Genomic DNA, 18,973 nt, shown 5'->3' with positions numbered 1-18,973 from the left:
ATTTTCTAGCATTCATAGGGTTTCATCACAGTCCATATTCTTGCATACAGATGTTTCATCACAGTCCACATTTTAGCATTCATATGGTTTCATTCCAGTCCATATTCTCAAATACAAATAGTTTCATCACAGTCCATATTCTAGCATACAAATGATGTCATCACAGTCCATATTCTTGCCTATAAATAGTTTCACAGGCTTGCCTATAAATAGTTTCATCCCAATCCATATTCTTGCATACAAATTGTTTCTTCATAGTCTACATTTTTGCATTTATATATTTCATCCCAGTCAATATTCTAGTATACAAATGGTGTCATCACAGTCCTTATTTTGGCATTCATTTGGTTTCATCACAGCCCATATCCTTACATGCAAATAGTTTCTTCACAGTCCATATTCTAGCATACACAGTTTCATCCCAGTCCATATTCTAACATACGCTTTCATCCCAGTCCATATTCTAGCATACAAAAGAAAGGTGTCATCGCAGTCCATATTCTTGCATACAAAAATATGACAGTGAAAATTCAAAAGCTCTTATTTGGTCACACTGATGAAGAGTATGAATTCTTGGGCTTTGTACAAGGTGACATAAGACAGTGAAATTTATAGGATACTGCGAGTCACAAAAGTGTGGGCTTTTCTTTCATTGTTTATTTGTAGGACATGAAGTGAAATTAATGTGAATCAGATCATTCATGGTTACTATTTTTTAGGAGTGAAAAGATTCATCAATATATAGATGAATCATTACTTTTGCTGAAATGATACACATATCGATACAAGAGACGGAGAATTGATACAAAACGATACTTACCACATGCATATTTTTTGTGTCTTCAGCAGTCATGAATAATTATTATTAGTTATCTTGTTATTCTGTAAAATTATAATCCATCTGAAACAGCATTTGCGGTCACAGGCACTCATGTTAATTATTAATGAAAAAGACTATACCCTTTCACTGTCTACAAGTTAACACAAAGTGACATGGTTCATAATCTGGGCCCCCCTCCATTCCGTGCTAATTATCTTAACCCAGAAATATCTGCAGCATACATTCCAAACATATTCCACATGTATAATGAAGAACTCATCATTTACTAACCATTTTCACGCAAAGTTTTGCTTTGAATAGTATCTAGACTTCTTTGGTCGATTTTGAGAGCTACCGGTATGCTGCCAGTTTGTTGCTTGGTGAAATATGTTACATTGAATTCTCATTTGTGGTTAATGCTTGTTCTGGTCCAGGTTAAACAATAACCACCAATTAGAAATCAATGTACCTGGTAGCTTATTCTCTGCTTGACAAACAGTAAGTGTTGGCAGAGGGGGCAGGGTCCAGTTTTTATGTACAAATTTAACGCCGCAATCAACGACCTAGTATACAAAATTATAAAAAATCAAATACGCAAGTGAGGTCAAAAAGGTCCATATTTTTAGATACCTATATTAAAACAAAACATAAGAATATTATCTGCTTGACCAGAGAAGTCAATGGCAGTTCATAGCAGAAGACCTTTATGCACCCCAACCCCTATTTCATACATGCATTTTTCACATCCGAAGGCCATTTTTGACAGCATGTGGTGCTCACAGTGCAAACGCAAGCCCTTTCCCTGGATGAAAATTTTGAAAAACACTGTCTGCTAAATAGCTTGATGCAATTCAGAATAGTTGTCATCCAAGCCGTTTTTGAGATACTCTACTTGCCTTGAACCCACGTGTCTACTGCTATGGGAGGCTAGCACTTATTCCTAGCTGACTATTGGTATTTCACTATCAACATACTGCAGAGCAACTATGGAAGGTGTACATGCCTGACATCAGATTCAATAACAACACAAGCCCGAAACACCTAGTTCACAAATATATCCATATCTATAAATAGTAAACAATAATAGCTGAAAAAGTCACACAATAGCCTTAAGTTAAGAAATTTGCCAGGGGCCAATTTATCAAACTGGACCCTGCCACCAGAGCAACAGAGTCTTTGCAGGAAAGTGGTTAGATACTACATGAAGTACTTATGTGGGGATTTGTATGAATTCACATGCTTGGAGAACAGTGAAACATGAGAACTCCCACAAATTCGTTGAAGGTCCCACTTATGAAAATGTGCTCGGCGAAGTATGCCAATTTTATTTAATTGTTTTTGTCATGACATTTGTTTAGCAACTGTTCTGCATCTGGGTTCTTCAAGCAAGACATGAATTTGATTTGAATTAGCACAATGTGATTGGGAATAAGAGTTATGGCATAGTTTGAAACCATAAACGAGAAAGTTTTACAAATGCATGTTTAAAATATGGTCTACCTAGAAAACCCAAAACGTCTGCTTCTAGCTGTGGTTCATTATGATTTTGTGACAGCAAATACTTGCTGATGATAGTGATGATGACAACATTTTTTAAAGTTATGAAGTCTGTCATAATATTGGAGCTGTGAAAGTATTAATGGAGATACCAGTGAGTGATTTTGAGCCTTAAATAGTGTGAAATATGAGTCAGATGTACATGTTTGGATGGACAGAAAATAGATGACATGACCGTTTCACTGGTATTTCAAAATTAAATGTACAAAGGGCAGAATACTCAGCCTAATTAAAATACAGACAATTTATGAGTACAGTGTATAATGCAATTTTCATTTTTTTAAATTAATTTTTGCCATGCAGATCATATGCTACAAAACCATGTACATGTATCCACATCAGGGTTAAATTAAATTGAATAAAATAAGGGTAAAAAATGAAATTAAGAAGTAAAGATATTTATCTTAATACTGTACCTCTGTTTGCACAAGCATTGATGGACTAAATACCCTTATACAGCATTATGGAACAGATAAGAAATTTGGCATAGTAGTAAGTAAACTACTGATTTAACAAAGGAAGTTTATGTTAGTGAAAAATCCTACTTTGGACAAGATGTAGCCAAAAGATATTATCTGTGAGCTCTGGAAAATTGTACATAACAGTAGCAAAGATCAGTTTCCAAACTTATTCAAGCTGACAAAGCTAGCTACCATATGTATATGCCACTTCAGAAAGAAGAATAAATATTGACACAAAGAAACGTTGTTGTTGTTGTTGTAGGGTTTTACGCCACCTTTCAGCACACGATAGGCTATACATGACGGCCAGTATTAATGGTGGAGGAAGAACCCAGGAAAACCCCGGAAAGAACCACTGACCTACGAGAAGCTACCAGCAAGTTTTTTCAGATGCCCACATTGGCTGAATCCAAGACTTGAACCTACACAGACAGAGGTGAGATGGCAGTGATCCGTAACGGAGAGTGCTTCAGACCAATCGGCCACTCAGGGCCCCCGACAAAGAAAAGGAAGAGAGTATGCTCAGAAATAATTAACAGATTAATGCTTATACAACTAGAGGTGACATCTGGCAGAGATGATGATTTCAGTAGAGGTCTAAGAAAGTGGAGCTGGAAGAAAGACATACAGCTATATATCAAAGTTTGGATAAATATTGGCCTTTGACCTATCTTCCAACCCCTTCTTTGATAAAGAGTGAGGTCTCCCTTAAGATCTGCAGGAAGTAAAATGTGATAGATTTTGTTGGTGTTCAACCTTATTCCCATGCCCAAATTTGTTCTGGATGATATTTTCTTTGCATGAGGAAATTGCATTATTTCTTCTATTTTGAAAATTACATCGTCATGTCTTCCACATGTAACTGAGACATGAAATTAGTAATAAGATGGTTTCAAATCATTCATGTTGTACAAAACAAAGGGAGTTAAATGGAGCCACCTTGAAATGGCCTTTGTTGTTGTTATTGTTGTAGGGTTTAACACCATTTTTCAGCACACGATAGGCTATACATGGCGGCCAGTATTAATGGTGGAGGAAGAACCCAGGAAAATCCCGGAAAGAACCACCGACCCACGAGAAGCTACTGGCATGCTTTCTCACATACCCACATTGGCCAAATCATCGGAGACTCGAACTCACGCAGACAGAAGTGAGATGGCAGTGATCCGTAACGGAGAGTTCTTTAGACCACTCGGCCACTCGGGGCCCCTATGAAATGGCCTAAAATGTTGGATAAAACTCATAGCAACCAACGGGTAGTCTGTTTGAAAGTACTGTTGTTATCTTCTCATCAGTGAGAATTGCATATCAATATATGATCAGATAACTATATGTCTATCTGTAGTCTGCACACTGGAAGTAGGACCAGAATTCGAATATACATGAAAGGGCACCACCTACTTTTCAAAGATGGAAAGACCATCAAGTTCATGTGTGTATCGATACGTATCATATCTCAGGCTGCATAACATGCATCATAGTGATACGTAGCACAGGTGTATCATTTCACCTCACCTTTTTTTATACATGTGACCTATAGAAGAATTGATTAATGATATAAATGGGTTTCAAAATTTCAAGCATTATGGATTTCTGCAGATGAAGGTGGACAAAATGTAAGGTGTCAATTTATTTGTGACATATTCCACTTGCTAATGTAATTGTATTTATTCTACAATTAAGTTTTTTCCTTTACTATTTTTCTTTACTTGAATACTGTATCTTTATAGCTGTTGAGTTGACATTCTTTACTTCGTTACTGTATCTTTATAGCTGTTGAGTTGACATTCTTTACTTCAATACATGTAGTTGAAATTCGTTAAATGAGTAATGTGTCAGGAGAACTATTTTTGTTGACATTCTGTTTGTATATTTTATCACAGTTTTATGATGATCCTGATGCACCAAAGGCAAATCTCTTTCATGGAGGACCTCTGCCACCAATTCCAGCTGTACCAAAAACAGTATCTGATTTTCCTCCGGTTCCAAAGTCACCAATTGTGCCCAGTCGTTCTCGTCCCAAAATTCCAGAAACAGAGGAGGTCAGAAGAATGAGTTATATTATTAGCCTTCAAAACTGTTGTTCTGTTGTATTGTGTTGGGGAATAAAGTGTCAAAGCAGGTAGACAAGGATACTTTATCTCACCAGACAACACTGGAGGAGAACAAGTTCCAGGAGAGAAAGATATCATTTACAAGATTAAATTTAATCCAAAATGATCCTAAAAGTTCTAATTCCTAAGTAATCGAATGTTCCAAATGAATTTAAGATTGTTGAATGTATGTATCATAATGCAATGTCTAGATCTCCCTTGAACAATTCACAATTGTCCCAGAGTAATATTTTAGTCCAATGAGCACTTTGTAATTTAATGAATAATCACAACAAGCGTCTCATCATGTTATCTAAACAAAAGCATTAAATAAATCTGCAGACTAATTTTAGTATATGAAACAAGAATCTGAAATAAGAATGAATCCAAAATAGGAATTGTATTCATCTTAAAAAGTCTATTATGACAGTATGTCACAATATACGCCACATGACTAACCTTACTAATCAGTCTAATATTTCACAATACCTATTCCCTTGACCTAACCCATCCAGTGGGAAATAAATGTTTCTTCTAAGAACCTACCTGACCCCACTATCCAATGAAAAGTTAACAAACTTGTCAACAGGATTTTATATCATAAACTATCAATTTATAGATCCTGTGCAATCTACAGGCACTGTAATATCTTAAAACAGAATCTTTACCCATGTAGAAAAGTAGCTATGTAAAATCTGTATAGAAATCAGTACAATTTACAGTCACAAACAAAAATTACACATAGTATAGGTACAGTTGTGTACCAAGAATTATAAAAAATACAGATTTACTTAACAATTTGGAAGCTATTGTTGTTTTGTTTCTACAGAAGGTTAATTGTTTTGTCGTCAACTTAATAGTTTAAATGACGGTTGGTACCAAGAAAATGCAGTGAATTCATATTACTTGAATTATGCATGACTTGAAGCAAGTTGTTTTAAAGGGTACTGTTAAAGGATCTAATGCAAATGTGACTCTTAGACTTTACCACACAAAAATATTTTGTTTAATAATTGCTTATTAGCAGATTCTTTGAGATTCTTTTCACCACCATAATATACCATAACAATTCACTAGAACAATTCCCCACAGCAGTATGCTCCACAATAATTAACCACAATAATAAACCACAACAATGCATCACACATTTCAGCACAACAATATACCTTATGCAGAATTATTTTGACCAGTTCAGTATTATTACTCAAATATGCAAACTTGGCAGTTTACATACATACCCATGGTATGTACATGTACTTTTGTTGTAATGTGACAACAACTAGGCTTATCACTACAAGCATCACTGAGCACATACAGATAAATAAAATGTATTGAAAAATTGATCTTAGAAAAAATATCAAGAAGATTAGAGCAGATATATTTATATTACTTAAAATTCTTAGATTGTCTTAAGATTTCATTCATTTAAGACACTAATTATGAAAAGAAGAAATGCTAGGAGCCTGCCTTTTGTCACTGGTAATACTGTTCAGTTCTGAAAATTGTCTAATTGTTTCAGAATTAAATGAAATGCCCTTGTTTGGAGGCATAAACATTTTCTTATGTTTGAATTAGAGGCATTATCCCAAAATTACATTACAATAGTGCAAATATGACTGAATATAACTTGTATAAATGATGGCCCTATACTGAAAAGGAATGAATTTTCTTAATTAGCCACACATCTTTTATTCTGACATATTTAATGTTAATAAATTAAGTTGGATTGGATTCAGTGCAGCAAGTATTTTATCATGAGCAGTTCTATTAAGGTTTAATATAGAATTAGTGTTTGAGTTTGTTACTATCAAGCCTTGCTCATTTTTGTTTTTGTTTGTAAGTAGTAGGACTTTTGTTTTTCTGTAGTTTTCATTGCACCAATTCATTTCAGTTTTACTCAACTCTGATAGTGTAGCATACACCGAGTTTAGGGGTGTCTACCGTCACTTATTGATATCTTCCACATACACAAAATTATTAGTGAAAATTTTAATTTTTTCCATTTTTTTTCTTCACATTTTGGTTCTGGTCTAGCATATTGCCAGTGATTATGTGACTGTGAACTGGCAAATCAGTAAGATCATGAGGGAAACATTTTCAGTGGAAAATTGTACATTTTTTTGCTCTCTGTTACTCAGTTTATCATATTTTTCCTCAAATACTCACTCATTTCCTCCCTTCATACAATAATCCTTGTTTTCCATTACAGATCTGAGTCAGCCCCATCTATACCCTATGACTTTAGTGGCAAGGCAGTTTTGTACATGAGTTTTCCACCACATCACATCAGTGGGTATCAGCCTGATCTTGCTAGTTGTTGTTGTAGGGTTTAACTCCATTTTTCAACACAAGATAGGCTATACATGGTGGCCAGTATAAATGGTGGAGGAAGAACCCTGGAAAACCCTGGAAAAAACCTCCAACCCAAGAGAAGCTACTGTCAAGCTTTCTCACTTACTCACATTGGCCGAACCTGAGACTCAAACCTATGCATATAGAGGTGAGATGGCAGTGATCCATAACAGTGGTGAGCACTTTAGACCACTCGGCCGCTCAGTCATGCTAGTAATTTGATTATTCAATGTGTCAAAGCTGCAACTACATGTCTGTTCAGAAGTTCTCATAGCCAACAAAAGCATTCTGTACACCATTACCCAGGTGTACTTGATAGCCATTGAAGATAAAACAGTTTCTGCAACTGAGTTTGAGACAGTGCGCAGGCAGAAAGATGGAACCGAAATAGGGATATGATTTATGTGGAGTAAAACTCTTGTAAATGGTTTAAAAGTGTAGTTTTGAGCCAGATGCCTATTTGGGATGGGGGGTTCACTCATGGAAGGCAATTATAGGTAATCTCAAACTCCATAAGGATAAACAGGCATGGTCACATTTTTATCTATTGATTGATCATCAAGCAAAAGCATATGGGCCCATTGGTTTTTTGACTGAGTGGATATTTCAAACCTGCAGCTGATGGTGCATGTAGTGACCTGCATTTGCATCACATGGGAATACATTCATGTTTCACTCATGAGTTAAAAAAAGAGTAAGTCACGAGCTATTGAAGGCATTGACCCAGATCATTGATGGATATCTAAATCACCCACATTATCATACAACTCCTACAGTACAGATGATGGCAGTTGATAACTGGTGAATATACACATTGATGTTGACACAGAGTCAATGTGTCATTTCTGGCACCTGGTATTACATGTTTGTTTCTATGGTCTGGAAGCCATCTTGCTTCAACCCTTACAGATATTGCATGTTTTGAGTTCATGGACTGTAAGCCATATTGAATAAACCCCTGACAGATATTGCTTGTTTGTTTCTGTGGACTGTAAGCCATATTGAATAAACCCCTGACAGATATTGCTTGTTTGTTTCTGTGGACTGTAAGCCATATTGAATAAACCCCTGACAGATATTGCTTGTTTGTTTCTGTGGACTGTAAGCCATATTGAATCAACCCCTGACAGATATTGCAAGTTTGTTTCTGTGGACTGTAAGCCATCTTGAATCAACACTGACAGACATTGCATGTTTGTTTCTATGGACTGTTAGCCATCTTGGATCAACCCTGACAGATATTGTGTGTATTTCTATGGACTGTTAGTCCATCTTGGATCAACCCCTGATAGATATTGCTTGTTTTGTGTACATGTTGTTTAAGCCCTCTTGCATCAACCCCTGACAGGATTGATGAGTGAATGAGCACTATTTCTGCTAAAATCTCCTTTAGGCAGGGAAACTGGTTGTGTAATTTTTCTCAGTTTTATTCTTCATTAGAACTTCTCCTGATTGTGTTAGTTGAGGTTTTTACTTTTGTTTCATGTTTGTAAATTTCTACAGGTGTATTGATTTGCTTTTAATTTAGTCCAGAATTTATTGTCATAAGCAATGTTATGGAGAAATCCAGGGTATCAATGTCAAAGGAAGGTGGGAGGTGTTACATCTGGGGCATCAAAATCGAAGGAAGGTGTGGGAGGATTCAGTTGTTGTCTTGGAGATTTGTGATATACTGGTTTCCTATTAACACCAGTGTTATCCAACTGCTATCCATTTTTCTCTTTGTCCCTAATACCATGTAAAGTTCTGCACAAAAGTTAGGGAATTCATACACTGCAAAACTGAGGGGGCATTCATTTTCTGTGATCACATATCTAGTTGAGATTTAATAAAACAATGTAGCATGAAGTCAACACACAGTGTTGATAACAACTAACATTATTATTTTCTTTATTAATTCAGACATATGAAGACCCTGATGCAAAACCAGCTCACCACATGGGACCTTTGCAAAGACCTCCACAGAATAAGCCTCAGGTGATAATGGCTGTTCTGAATTGTATATTGTAAATTCTGCATAATGAGTACATACTTTCTAATTAGTATATATCAAATGTTCATGTGCACTTGAACTTTCTGATTTACTTGTGCCAAAAAGAAGCACACATGCTGAAATCAATTACAAGAAATAAATTTTTCCCATACAATCTGGTGGTCATATTACTTATTTCAACTGCACATGCATTTTATCTTTGTTCAAAACAACAGCATGTGTTTAGTTACTGCAAATGTTTTATTAATTTGGACCTGCAAATATGTGAGTCCATTTGTAATCACCTTTAAATTTCCAGCTTTTTGTCAGTTTGTCCATTTATACTTAATGTAATCAGCATAGTTCTGTAACCCTTACACATGACTGGATGGCATTTCTTAATGTAATCAGCATAGTTCTGTAGCCCTTACACATGACTGGATGGCATTTCTTAATGTAAACAGCATAGTTCTGTAACCCTTACACATGACTGGATGGCATTTCTTAATGTAATCAGCATGGTTCTGTAACCCTTACACATGACTGGATGGCATTTCTTAATGTAATCAGCATGGTTCTGTAACCCTTACACATGACTGGATGGCATTTCTTAATGTAAACAGCATAGTTCTGTAGCCCTTACACATGACTGGATGGCATTTCTTAACGTAAACAGCATAGTTCTGTAACCCTTACACATGACTGGATGGCATTTCTTAATGTAATCAGCATAGTTCTGTAACCCTTACACATGACAGGATGGCATTTCTTAATGTAAACAGCATAGTTCTCTAACCCTTACACATGACTGGATGGCATTTCTTAATGTAATCAGCATAGTGCTGTAACCCTTACACATGACTGGATGGCATTTCTTAATGTAAACAGCATAGTTCTGTAACCCTTACACATGACTGGATGGCATTTCTTAATGTAATCAGCATGGTTCTGTAACCCGTACACATGACTGGATGGCATTTCTTAATGTAATCAGCATAGTTCTGTAACCCTTACACATGACTGGATGGCATTTCTTAATGTAATCAGCATAGTTCTGTAACCCTTACACATGACAGGATGGCATTTCTTAATGTAATCAGCATAGTTCTGAAGCCCTTACACATGACAGAATGGCATTTCTTAATGTAATCAGCGTAGTTCTGTAACCCTTACATCATTGGATGGCATTTCTTAATGTAATCAGCATAGTTCTGTAACCCTTACACATTTGGATGGCATTTGATAGGTGAATTGTCTATTACATTTGGATGTACCTTTTAATTCATTATCCCCTAGAGATTCTTCTCATTTTTGCCTGATATGGGGACAGGAAATTCATTTTTGGGTTTACTTCTGAATACATCCAAATAATCCTGCTTCCAAGATATTGTGGTTTAGATGGATGCCTAGGTGTATAAAAGGCATTGTTTTTGATTGGCTATTCTGCTCATGCATGCAGAAAGGTAAGAGTTGGACTTCTTTAAAATCTCTTTTTTTGGTCATATTGTACTCATTATTTTCATATCCCTACCTCTTATTACTCCAAATCTCAAACTTTCCTTGTCTTTTTTCAATGGTTCACAAACCATGTCTAGTTTGTACCAGTCTGTTTTAGATCTCATACCAAAGAGTCTGAAATCCAGACAAGCTCTGGTTCTGAAAAGCATTAATTTTTGGTCTAAAATTATCAGGTCTCAAAAATTAGGTTTTTGCCACTGTAATCTGTAATGTGAGTAGAAAGTCTGCATTATTTGCTATCATTGTAGAGCTCTGTCTACTTTTCTGTAATACCACCCACTTTGGTGTATCATAAATGATGTTGAGTGTACAGAACTTGGAAGTAGGATACAGAGTTATTGCCCCTTCTTCAAAACTTTGTTTTTCCATTAGAAGCTCTTTTGTTTAAGGCCCTGGTATAGTTAATTTTTAACTAGTAACATGTCATGCTGTATAAACATTGGTTTATAACTTTACAAACTTATTGCATGGCATTGGGGTTTGAACTTTGCAAACATGTAACATGGCATGCTGTATAGTCATTTGGGTTAAAATTTACAAACTTGTCACTTGGCATTGTGGTTGGAACTTTACACATTTGTAACATGGCACACTGTATAGTCATTGGGGTTAGAACTTTACAAACTTGTAACAAGGCAATGTGGTTGGAACTTTACACATTTGTAACATGGCACACTGTATAGTCATTGGGGTTAGAACTTTACAAACTTGTAACAAGGCAATGTGGTTGGAACTTTACACTCTTGTAACATTGGCACACTGTATAGTCATTGGGGTTAGAACTTTACACACTTGTAACATGGCACACTGTATAGTCATTGGAGTTAGAACTTTACAAACTTGTAACAAGGCAATGTGGTTGAAACTTTACACACTTGTAACATTGGCACACTGTATAGTCATTGGGGTTAGCACTTTACACACTTGTAACATGGCACACTGTATAGTCACTGGGGTTAGAACTTTACACACTTGTAACATTGGCACACTGTATAGTCATTGGGGTTAGAACTTTACACACTTGTAACATTGGCACACTGTATAGTCATTGGGGTTAGAACTTTACACACTTGTAACATGGCACACTGTATAGTCATTGGGGTTAGAACTTAACATACTTACAACATGGCATTGTGGTTAGAACTTTTCACACTTGTAACATGGCATGCTATATAGATATTGGGGCTTTTAGAACTTTGCACACTTGTAACATGGCACACTGTAGAGTCATTGGGGATAGAATTATCCACACTCGTAAATTGGCATTGAGGTTAAAAGATTATAAACTTGTAACATGGCATGTTGTGTAGTAATTGGAATTAGAATCTTGTAACATGACACACTGTATAGCAAATGTATTTTTCACAGTTGATAAGCGCACATAGTAAATAAGTTCATATGGCCTTCTCTAACTTTGAAATAAGTCTTTGCATTTTTAAATAGAAATTTTATAGTATTATGATGAATTTTTACATGACATCATCAGTATAAGAATGGTTTATCGACCCATATCCAATTGTTTATCAGTTAGTGTGCAAGGAATGACTTAAGTCATCATACATAGTAAATGTATCATAGTTTTGTAACATCACAGGAGGTACAAATGTAATGTTTCTTTGGCCTGATTACATTTCTGGCCAAACTACTGTATGTTTCCTTTGCCAAATTATATTTCCAACCAAACTAATGTAGTGTTTCCTTTACAAGATTACATTTCTAGCTAAACGAGTGTCATGTTTCCTTTGCCAGATTACACTTCTAGCTAAACCAGTGTCATGTTTCCTTTACCAGATTACATTTCTAGCTAAAGACAGTGTCATGTTTACTTTACCAGATTACATTTCTAGCTAAACAGTGTCATGTTTCCTTTGCCAGATTACCTTTCTAGCTAAACCAGTGTCATGTTTCCTTTGCCAGATTACATTTCTAGCTAAACCAGTGTCTTGTTTCCATTGCCAGATTACATTTCTAGCTAAACCAGTGTCATGTTTCTTTTGCCAGATTACATTTCTAGCTAAATGCAATGCCATGTTTCCTTTGCCAGATTACATTTCTAACCAAACTGATGTAGTGTTTCCTTTGCCAGATTACATTTCTTGCTAAACCAGTGTCATGTTTCCTTTGCCAGATTACATTTCTAGCTAAACCAGTGTCATGTTTCCTTTGCCAGATTACAGTTCTATCTAAACCGATGTAATGTTTCCTTGGCCTGATTACATTTCTGACCAAACTTCTGTAATGTTTCCTTTGCCAGATTACATTTCTAGCCAGACTAATGATATGTTTCCTTGACCTGATTAAACTGTGGGCTAAACTGTTTTATGGTTTACACCTTTTCTGAATATCTGGAAACAATACTTGTAATATGTATAGGCATATTACAATGCATTATGGGATTACAAATACAGTTATTGCAGTTAAACTTGTTATTCTAAAGGGAATTCAGCTATGCATTTATCCTGTAGATGGTGTCTTTGTACTATGGATCTTTTGGTTCCCTGTTGCAGAAGTGTTAGATATGGCCAGATCTTCTAAAACAGAGAACCAATATTGACAACATGCAGATTTTATTTGTATAAAATGTAATACAACAACTTGCACAATTTATTTCTGTTAAATGTGAGCATCACATTCAGTCAGGTGAAAACTTGCACTTTGTTTCTATTATAAGGAATCACTTACATTCAGTCTGGTGAAAACTTACACATTTTGTTTCTATTAACACATTAACCCCTAGCGACGAGTTAACGTGGCAGGAGGTAATAGCCTACTGCTGAGCTCTGTAGCGTCATGGTCATGCATGATAAACCAAAGTAGGTGGTATTAGAGAAAGGTAAACAGATGTAGCTCTACAATGATACCAGATAATCTGGAATTTCTAGTTGCACTACAAAATACAGAGGGAAAAACCTCATTTTTTGGACCCAATTTTTTTCTACCCAAAATTGACCCGTGGTCGGTATCCAATTTTGTGTCAGGATTTTAGACTTTTTGGTCTCAGATCTAAGGCAAACTGGTATGAACTGCAAACAGTCAGATGAACCTTTGCAGAAAGTAGGATCAGATGGGCATTTGGAATAAAGAGAGGTCTTGATACAAAAATAACAGCTCCATTTAGCAAAAAAAGAACTTCAACTTTTACCCTTCTGCTCATGCACGAGCCAAATAGCCAGTGAAAAATGATGTTTCTAACACAACTAGGCAGTATGTTATTGAAAGATCACCTGGGATTTGGTGTTTTCGGATCTATTGAGAAATAGCTTTCAAAACGTTTTTCCTACTCAAATTTCAGGCAAAAACGACAAAAATCTCCAGGGGTTAAAAGGGAGCAATGCATTCAGTCAGGTGAAAACTTTTGTTTTAGGTGGACTCAATTTAAAATGATACAAACACAGCATTACATCTCCAGGGGTTAAAAGGGAGCAATGCATTCAGTCAGGTGAAAACTTTTGTTTTAGGTGGACTCAATTTAAAATGATACAAACACAGCATTACATGTATGTAATTGTGATGGGCCCAACAGAAGAGTTTAGCACTGTTATGTTGGGTTTTTTTCTGAATACCTTTATGCTTAAATGTGCACTAATAATATTCAGGTCTTTTATTAATGTCTTCTGTTTTTTTTTGTAAAAGATTATTTACATTTGCTTGTGGCACTTATTGTGGATATCTGATTAAAAAATTTCTGATTATGCTGAGTGTGTAGGTATTGATGCTGTATAAAGAATTGAATGTAATTTGTTCTGTTCAGGTTTATGAGGATCCTGATGTACAGACATCAATTCCTCCAAAGAATAGTGCACCACCACCAGTATCCCAGATAAGGACACCGCAGCTACCAGCCAGGAAACCACCACCTACACCACAGGAACCAGAGGTAGGAACTGGACAGAGTCTTCACCCAAGTGTCTAGTAAGGGTGTAACCTAGATAGATCAGGCATTTCAAAATGTTTTGAAAATTTAGCAGCTCATGTGCAAATGAATTTCAGTTTTACTTGCCTGTCCAAATATTTAATTTCCCTTCATAAGCAGCCTGAGTAAAAATGATATAACTTCTCTTTTACAATAGTACAACCTTATTATCATATATGAAATGTTTATTTCATTCTTATTGCTCATTGTCAGAGGTGGGACATTATCCGATGTGAGACACCACTGGGTTCATCTTTCCTGAGAAGAAATCTACATGTAAATATTTGTTTTCCATTGTCAAAATTTACTTGCCCAGGAAAACTACTGTGGACATCTGATTCAAAATTCCTTATTATGCTGTATATGGCCATTATAGTTTTACAGCTTTTTGATTGGATTTGGGTAAGTTTATACCTTATAAAAATTGTGTTCCTTCAGGATTAGAATTCTGTTCTTTCCATACACAAGGTGAAGCTTTATCTCATCTTCTTTCACACCAAAATTAGGGGATAATGATCATGCATATTCAGTCTTAAGAGGTGCTAAATGTTGGTTTTGCTGTCAAAATCTGGTCATATGGGTAAGTGAGCTTACTGTATGACCCTGCAAAATGTGATCATAATTCCAGGTGAGCTTACAGCATGACCATACAAAATGTGGCCATATGGATTAACATGCTTACATTATGACCCTGCAAAATGTGGTCATATGGCCAAGTGAGCTTGCAGTATGACTCGGCAAAACCTTGCCATATGTCCAGTTGCACTTAAAGTATGGTCCTGTGTTTGTCATTGCATCTATCAAAAATTGCATGTTACCAGTCTGTGATTTCTGATCTAAATTTAATTAGAAATGAAATATGGGGTTATATTATCAAGACCTCAGACAAGATTGAAGAGTGAGATCCACAGATTGTAATAAGGTGATTTTGCATCGGATGAGCTAACCATGTTACCATTATAGAAGCCATATTTTTGACCCTCTTTTGATTAAACTTGAAAAGTAGGGTACAATCAGCGTGATCTTGCCTGAGTAGTTTGAAGTGAGGTCCACATATATTAATAAAGTGAAGTGAGATCCACATGTATTAAGTGAAGTGAAATCCACATATATTGATAAAGTGAAGTGAGATCCACATATATTAAGTGAAGTGAAATCCACATATATTAATGAAGTGAAGTGAAGTGAGATAAACATATAATAATAAAGTGAACTCGAATTTGACTGGCTGAGCTTCTTACCACTCCAGAAATTGTATATCAATCGAGTTTTAATCAAACTTTGTAACTAGACCATTGTCATAAAATGTTGGATGAGGAGTTCTTTTATGAGCAAGACCTGTTTATATTTATGAGGTGCTCTTCTGATTGGGTAACTTTTTTTCTACTCTTGTATTTGACAAGATTTTGAGACTCTACTTTACATAGGATTGTAATCAGTCTTAGTAAATAGGCTTTTATCATCAAAATCTCAGTTGAATTTGATTCTGAACAAGATTCATGCATCAGATTGGATGAGTTCATCAGCATTCTGGCACCACTATTTCTGATCAGATTTTGATTTTAGTTATTAAATCTTGTGTCATCAAGATGTTTGATGAATTTGATTATGATTGAGATTTATGCATATTAATGAGGTAATGTAGTATTTGATTGGTTGGGCATATTATTACTTTGGACTCTGAATTTTGATTGGATTTGCTCCAACTCAGTAAATAAGCTCATATCATCATTGCCTTTGACTGGTTCTATAATAGTATCATTCTCACATAATGTGTTTATTTCTGACACACCTGTGAATTTAACATGTTTTCTGATTGGTCTTCTATAATTATAGTATCATACATAATGTGTTTATTTCTGAAATTTTTGAATGTAACATGTTTTCTGATTGGTCAAACATCAAAATTTGCAGCAGTTTAAATGACAATAAACTGTCAGTAAATGTGATGCCATCATGAAAGAGAATTACATTTTTTGTTATATTTCAAACAGTTTTTAAATGTGGTAAAATGGTGATAACACACATGTGTTTGAGGATCAGGGGATGTAATGCTAGTTTTACTGTGTTAGAATGGGGATACCACAGTCCTGTATGTGAAGATCTGAGGATGTTAATAATAGTTTTACTGTGTTAGAATGGGGATACTAGTCCTATGTGTGAGGATAATAATAATAATGAGGACTTTGTATAGCACCTAATCTTTAGAAGCTCTAAGCACTTCACAACATTAGACAACACCTATAACATATGAAACATATATAATGACACCTGTGAATGTTAATAATGTTTTACTGTGTTAGAATGAGGATGTCAGTCCGGTGTGTGAAGATTTGAGGATGTTAATAATGGTTTTACTGTGTTAGAATGGGGATACCAGTCCTGTATATGAACATATGAGGATGTTAATAATGCTTTTACTGTTTTAGAATGTGGATACCAGTCCTATGTGTGAAGATCTGAGGATGTTAATAATGGTTTTTCTGTGTTAGAATGGGGATACCAGTCCTGTATATGAACATCTGAGGATGTTAATAATGGTGTTTTGCTGTTAGAATGGGGATACCAGTCCTATGTGTGAGGATTTGAGGATGTTAATAATGGTTTTGCTGTGTTAGAATGGGGATACCAATCCTATGTGTGAGGATCTGAGGATGTTAATAATGGTTTTACTGTGTTAAAATGGGGATACCACACCTGTGTGTGAGGATGTTAATGGTGGTTTTACTGTGTTAAAATGGGGATACCAGACCTGTGTGTGAGGATGTTAATGGTGGTTTTACTGTTAGAATGTATGCAACAGTCCAGCTGCAATTATTTGCTTTTAATACTGGAAATGCTATTGCTTTAATAGTTTTCAGTTACTGTTTATTGACTGATGATGTTGTTTTGGTGGTGTACATTTGCTTTTTATTTTGCTGTTACTTTCATGGTTTACAGTTGTTGCATATTTACTGGTGATTGTGGCTTTAATGTTGTACAGTTGCTATTTATTTAGTGGTGTTGATGTTACTTTAATGGTGTACAGTTGATGTTTATTTACTGGTGATGTTGATTTGATGGTGTACAGTTCCTGTTTATTTACTGGTGATGCTTTTGCTTTAATGGTGTAAAGTTACTATTTTTTTAATGTTAATGCTGTTGCTATGTTGTGAAAATTTTAACCTGTAGCAGAATATCAGCATCAGTAGCCACAAGTTCTCATACAGTACTGTTCTCACTGGTTCTCAGATACAATGCTGATCTCACGAGTTCTCCAATACAATGTTGTTCTCACAATTTCTCAAATACAATACTGTTCTCACAGGTTCTCACATATAATGCTGTTCTCAGAAGTTCACAGATACATGGCTGTTCTCACTTAATTTTACTTAAAAAATTACTAGGAGAGACCACCTTCTTTTATGAATATGTTAATATTATCCAGGCTTTTTATTAATGTCTTCTGTTTTTTTGGATTATTTACATTTGCTTGTGGCACTTAGTGTGGATATCTGATTAAAAAATTTCTGATTATGCTGAGTGTGTAAGTATTGATGCTGTATAAAGAATTGAATGTAATTTGTTCTGTTCAGGTTTATGAGGATCCTGATGTACAGACATCAATTCCTCCAAAGAATAGTGCACCACCACCAGTATCCCAGATAAGGACACCGCAGCTACCAGCCAGGAAACCACCACCTACACCACAGGAACCAGAGGTAGGAACTGGACAGAGTCTTCACCCAAGTGTCTAGTAAGGGTGTAACCTAGATAGATCAGGCATTTCAAAATGTTTTGAAAATTTAGCAGCTCATGTGCAAATGAATTTCAGTTTTACTTGCCTGTCCAAATATTTAATTTCCCTTCATAAGCAGCCTGAGTAAAAATGATATAACTTCTCTTTTACAATAGTACAACCTTATTATCATATATGAAATGTTTATTTCATTCTTATTGCTCATTGTCAGAGGTGGGACATTATCCGATGTGAGACACCACTGGGTTCATCTTTCCTGAGAAGAAATCTACATGTAAATATTTGTTTTCCATTGTCAAAATTTACTTGCCCAGGAAAACTACTGTGGACATCTGATTCAAAATTCCTTATTATGCTGTATATGGCCATTATAGTTTTACAGCTTTTTGATTGGATTTGGGTAAGTTTATAACTTATAAAAATTGTGTTCCTACAGGATTAGAATTCTGTTCTTTCCATACACAAGGTGAAGCTTTATCTCATCTTCTTTCACACCAAAATTAGGGGATAATGATCATGCATATTCAGTCTTAAGAGGTGCTAAATGT

General features: G+C 35.5%; 1 protein-coding gene across 5 annotated transcripts in view; it reads left to right on the top strand.

Moving 5' to 3' along the window:
* Positions 1 to 18,973, top strand: part of LOC149795084 (uncharacterized) — a 190,994-nt gene that overhangs the window by 121,359 nt on the left and 50,662 nt on the right. For 4 of the 5 annotated variants that reach the window (XM_089964791.1, XM_089964792.1, XM_089964795.1 and 1 more), the window contains 5 exons: positions 4,722 to 4,880; positions 9,186 to 9,260; positions 14,525 to 14,650; positions 18,262 to 18,387; positions 18,637 to 18,699. In XM_089964791.1, the coding sequence (XP_089820917.1) occupies positions 4,722 to 4,880; positions 9,186 to 9,260; positions 14,525 to 14,650; positions 18,262 to 18,387; positions 18,637 to 18,699 (549 nt within the window). The remainder of the gene's footprint in view (positions 1 to 4,721; positions 4,881 to 9,185; positions 9,261 to 14,524; positions 14,651 to 18,261; positions 18,388 to 18,636; positions 18,700 to 18,973) is intronic. The other variant, XM_089964794.1, reaches the window with a different exon arrangement.

The sequence above is a fragment of the Sinohyriopsis cumingii genome, chromosome 7, assembly GCF_028554795.1.
Source record: "Sinohyriopsis cumingii isolate HCF-2022 chromosome 7, ASM2855479v2, whole genome shotgun sequence".
In the NCBI taxonomy this organism is placed as follows: Eukaryota; Metazoa; Mollusca; class Bivalvia; order Unionida; family Unionidae; genus Sinohyriopsis; species Sinohyriopsis cumingii.
This window is presented reverse-complemented; position numbering and strand designations above follow the sequence as displayed.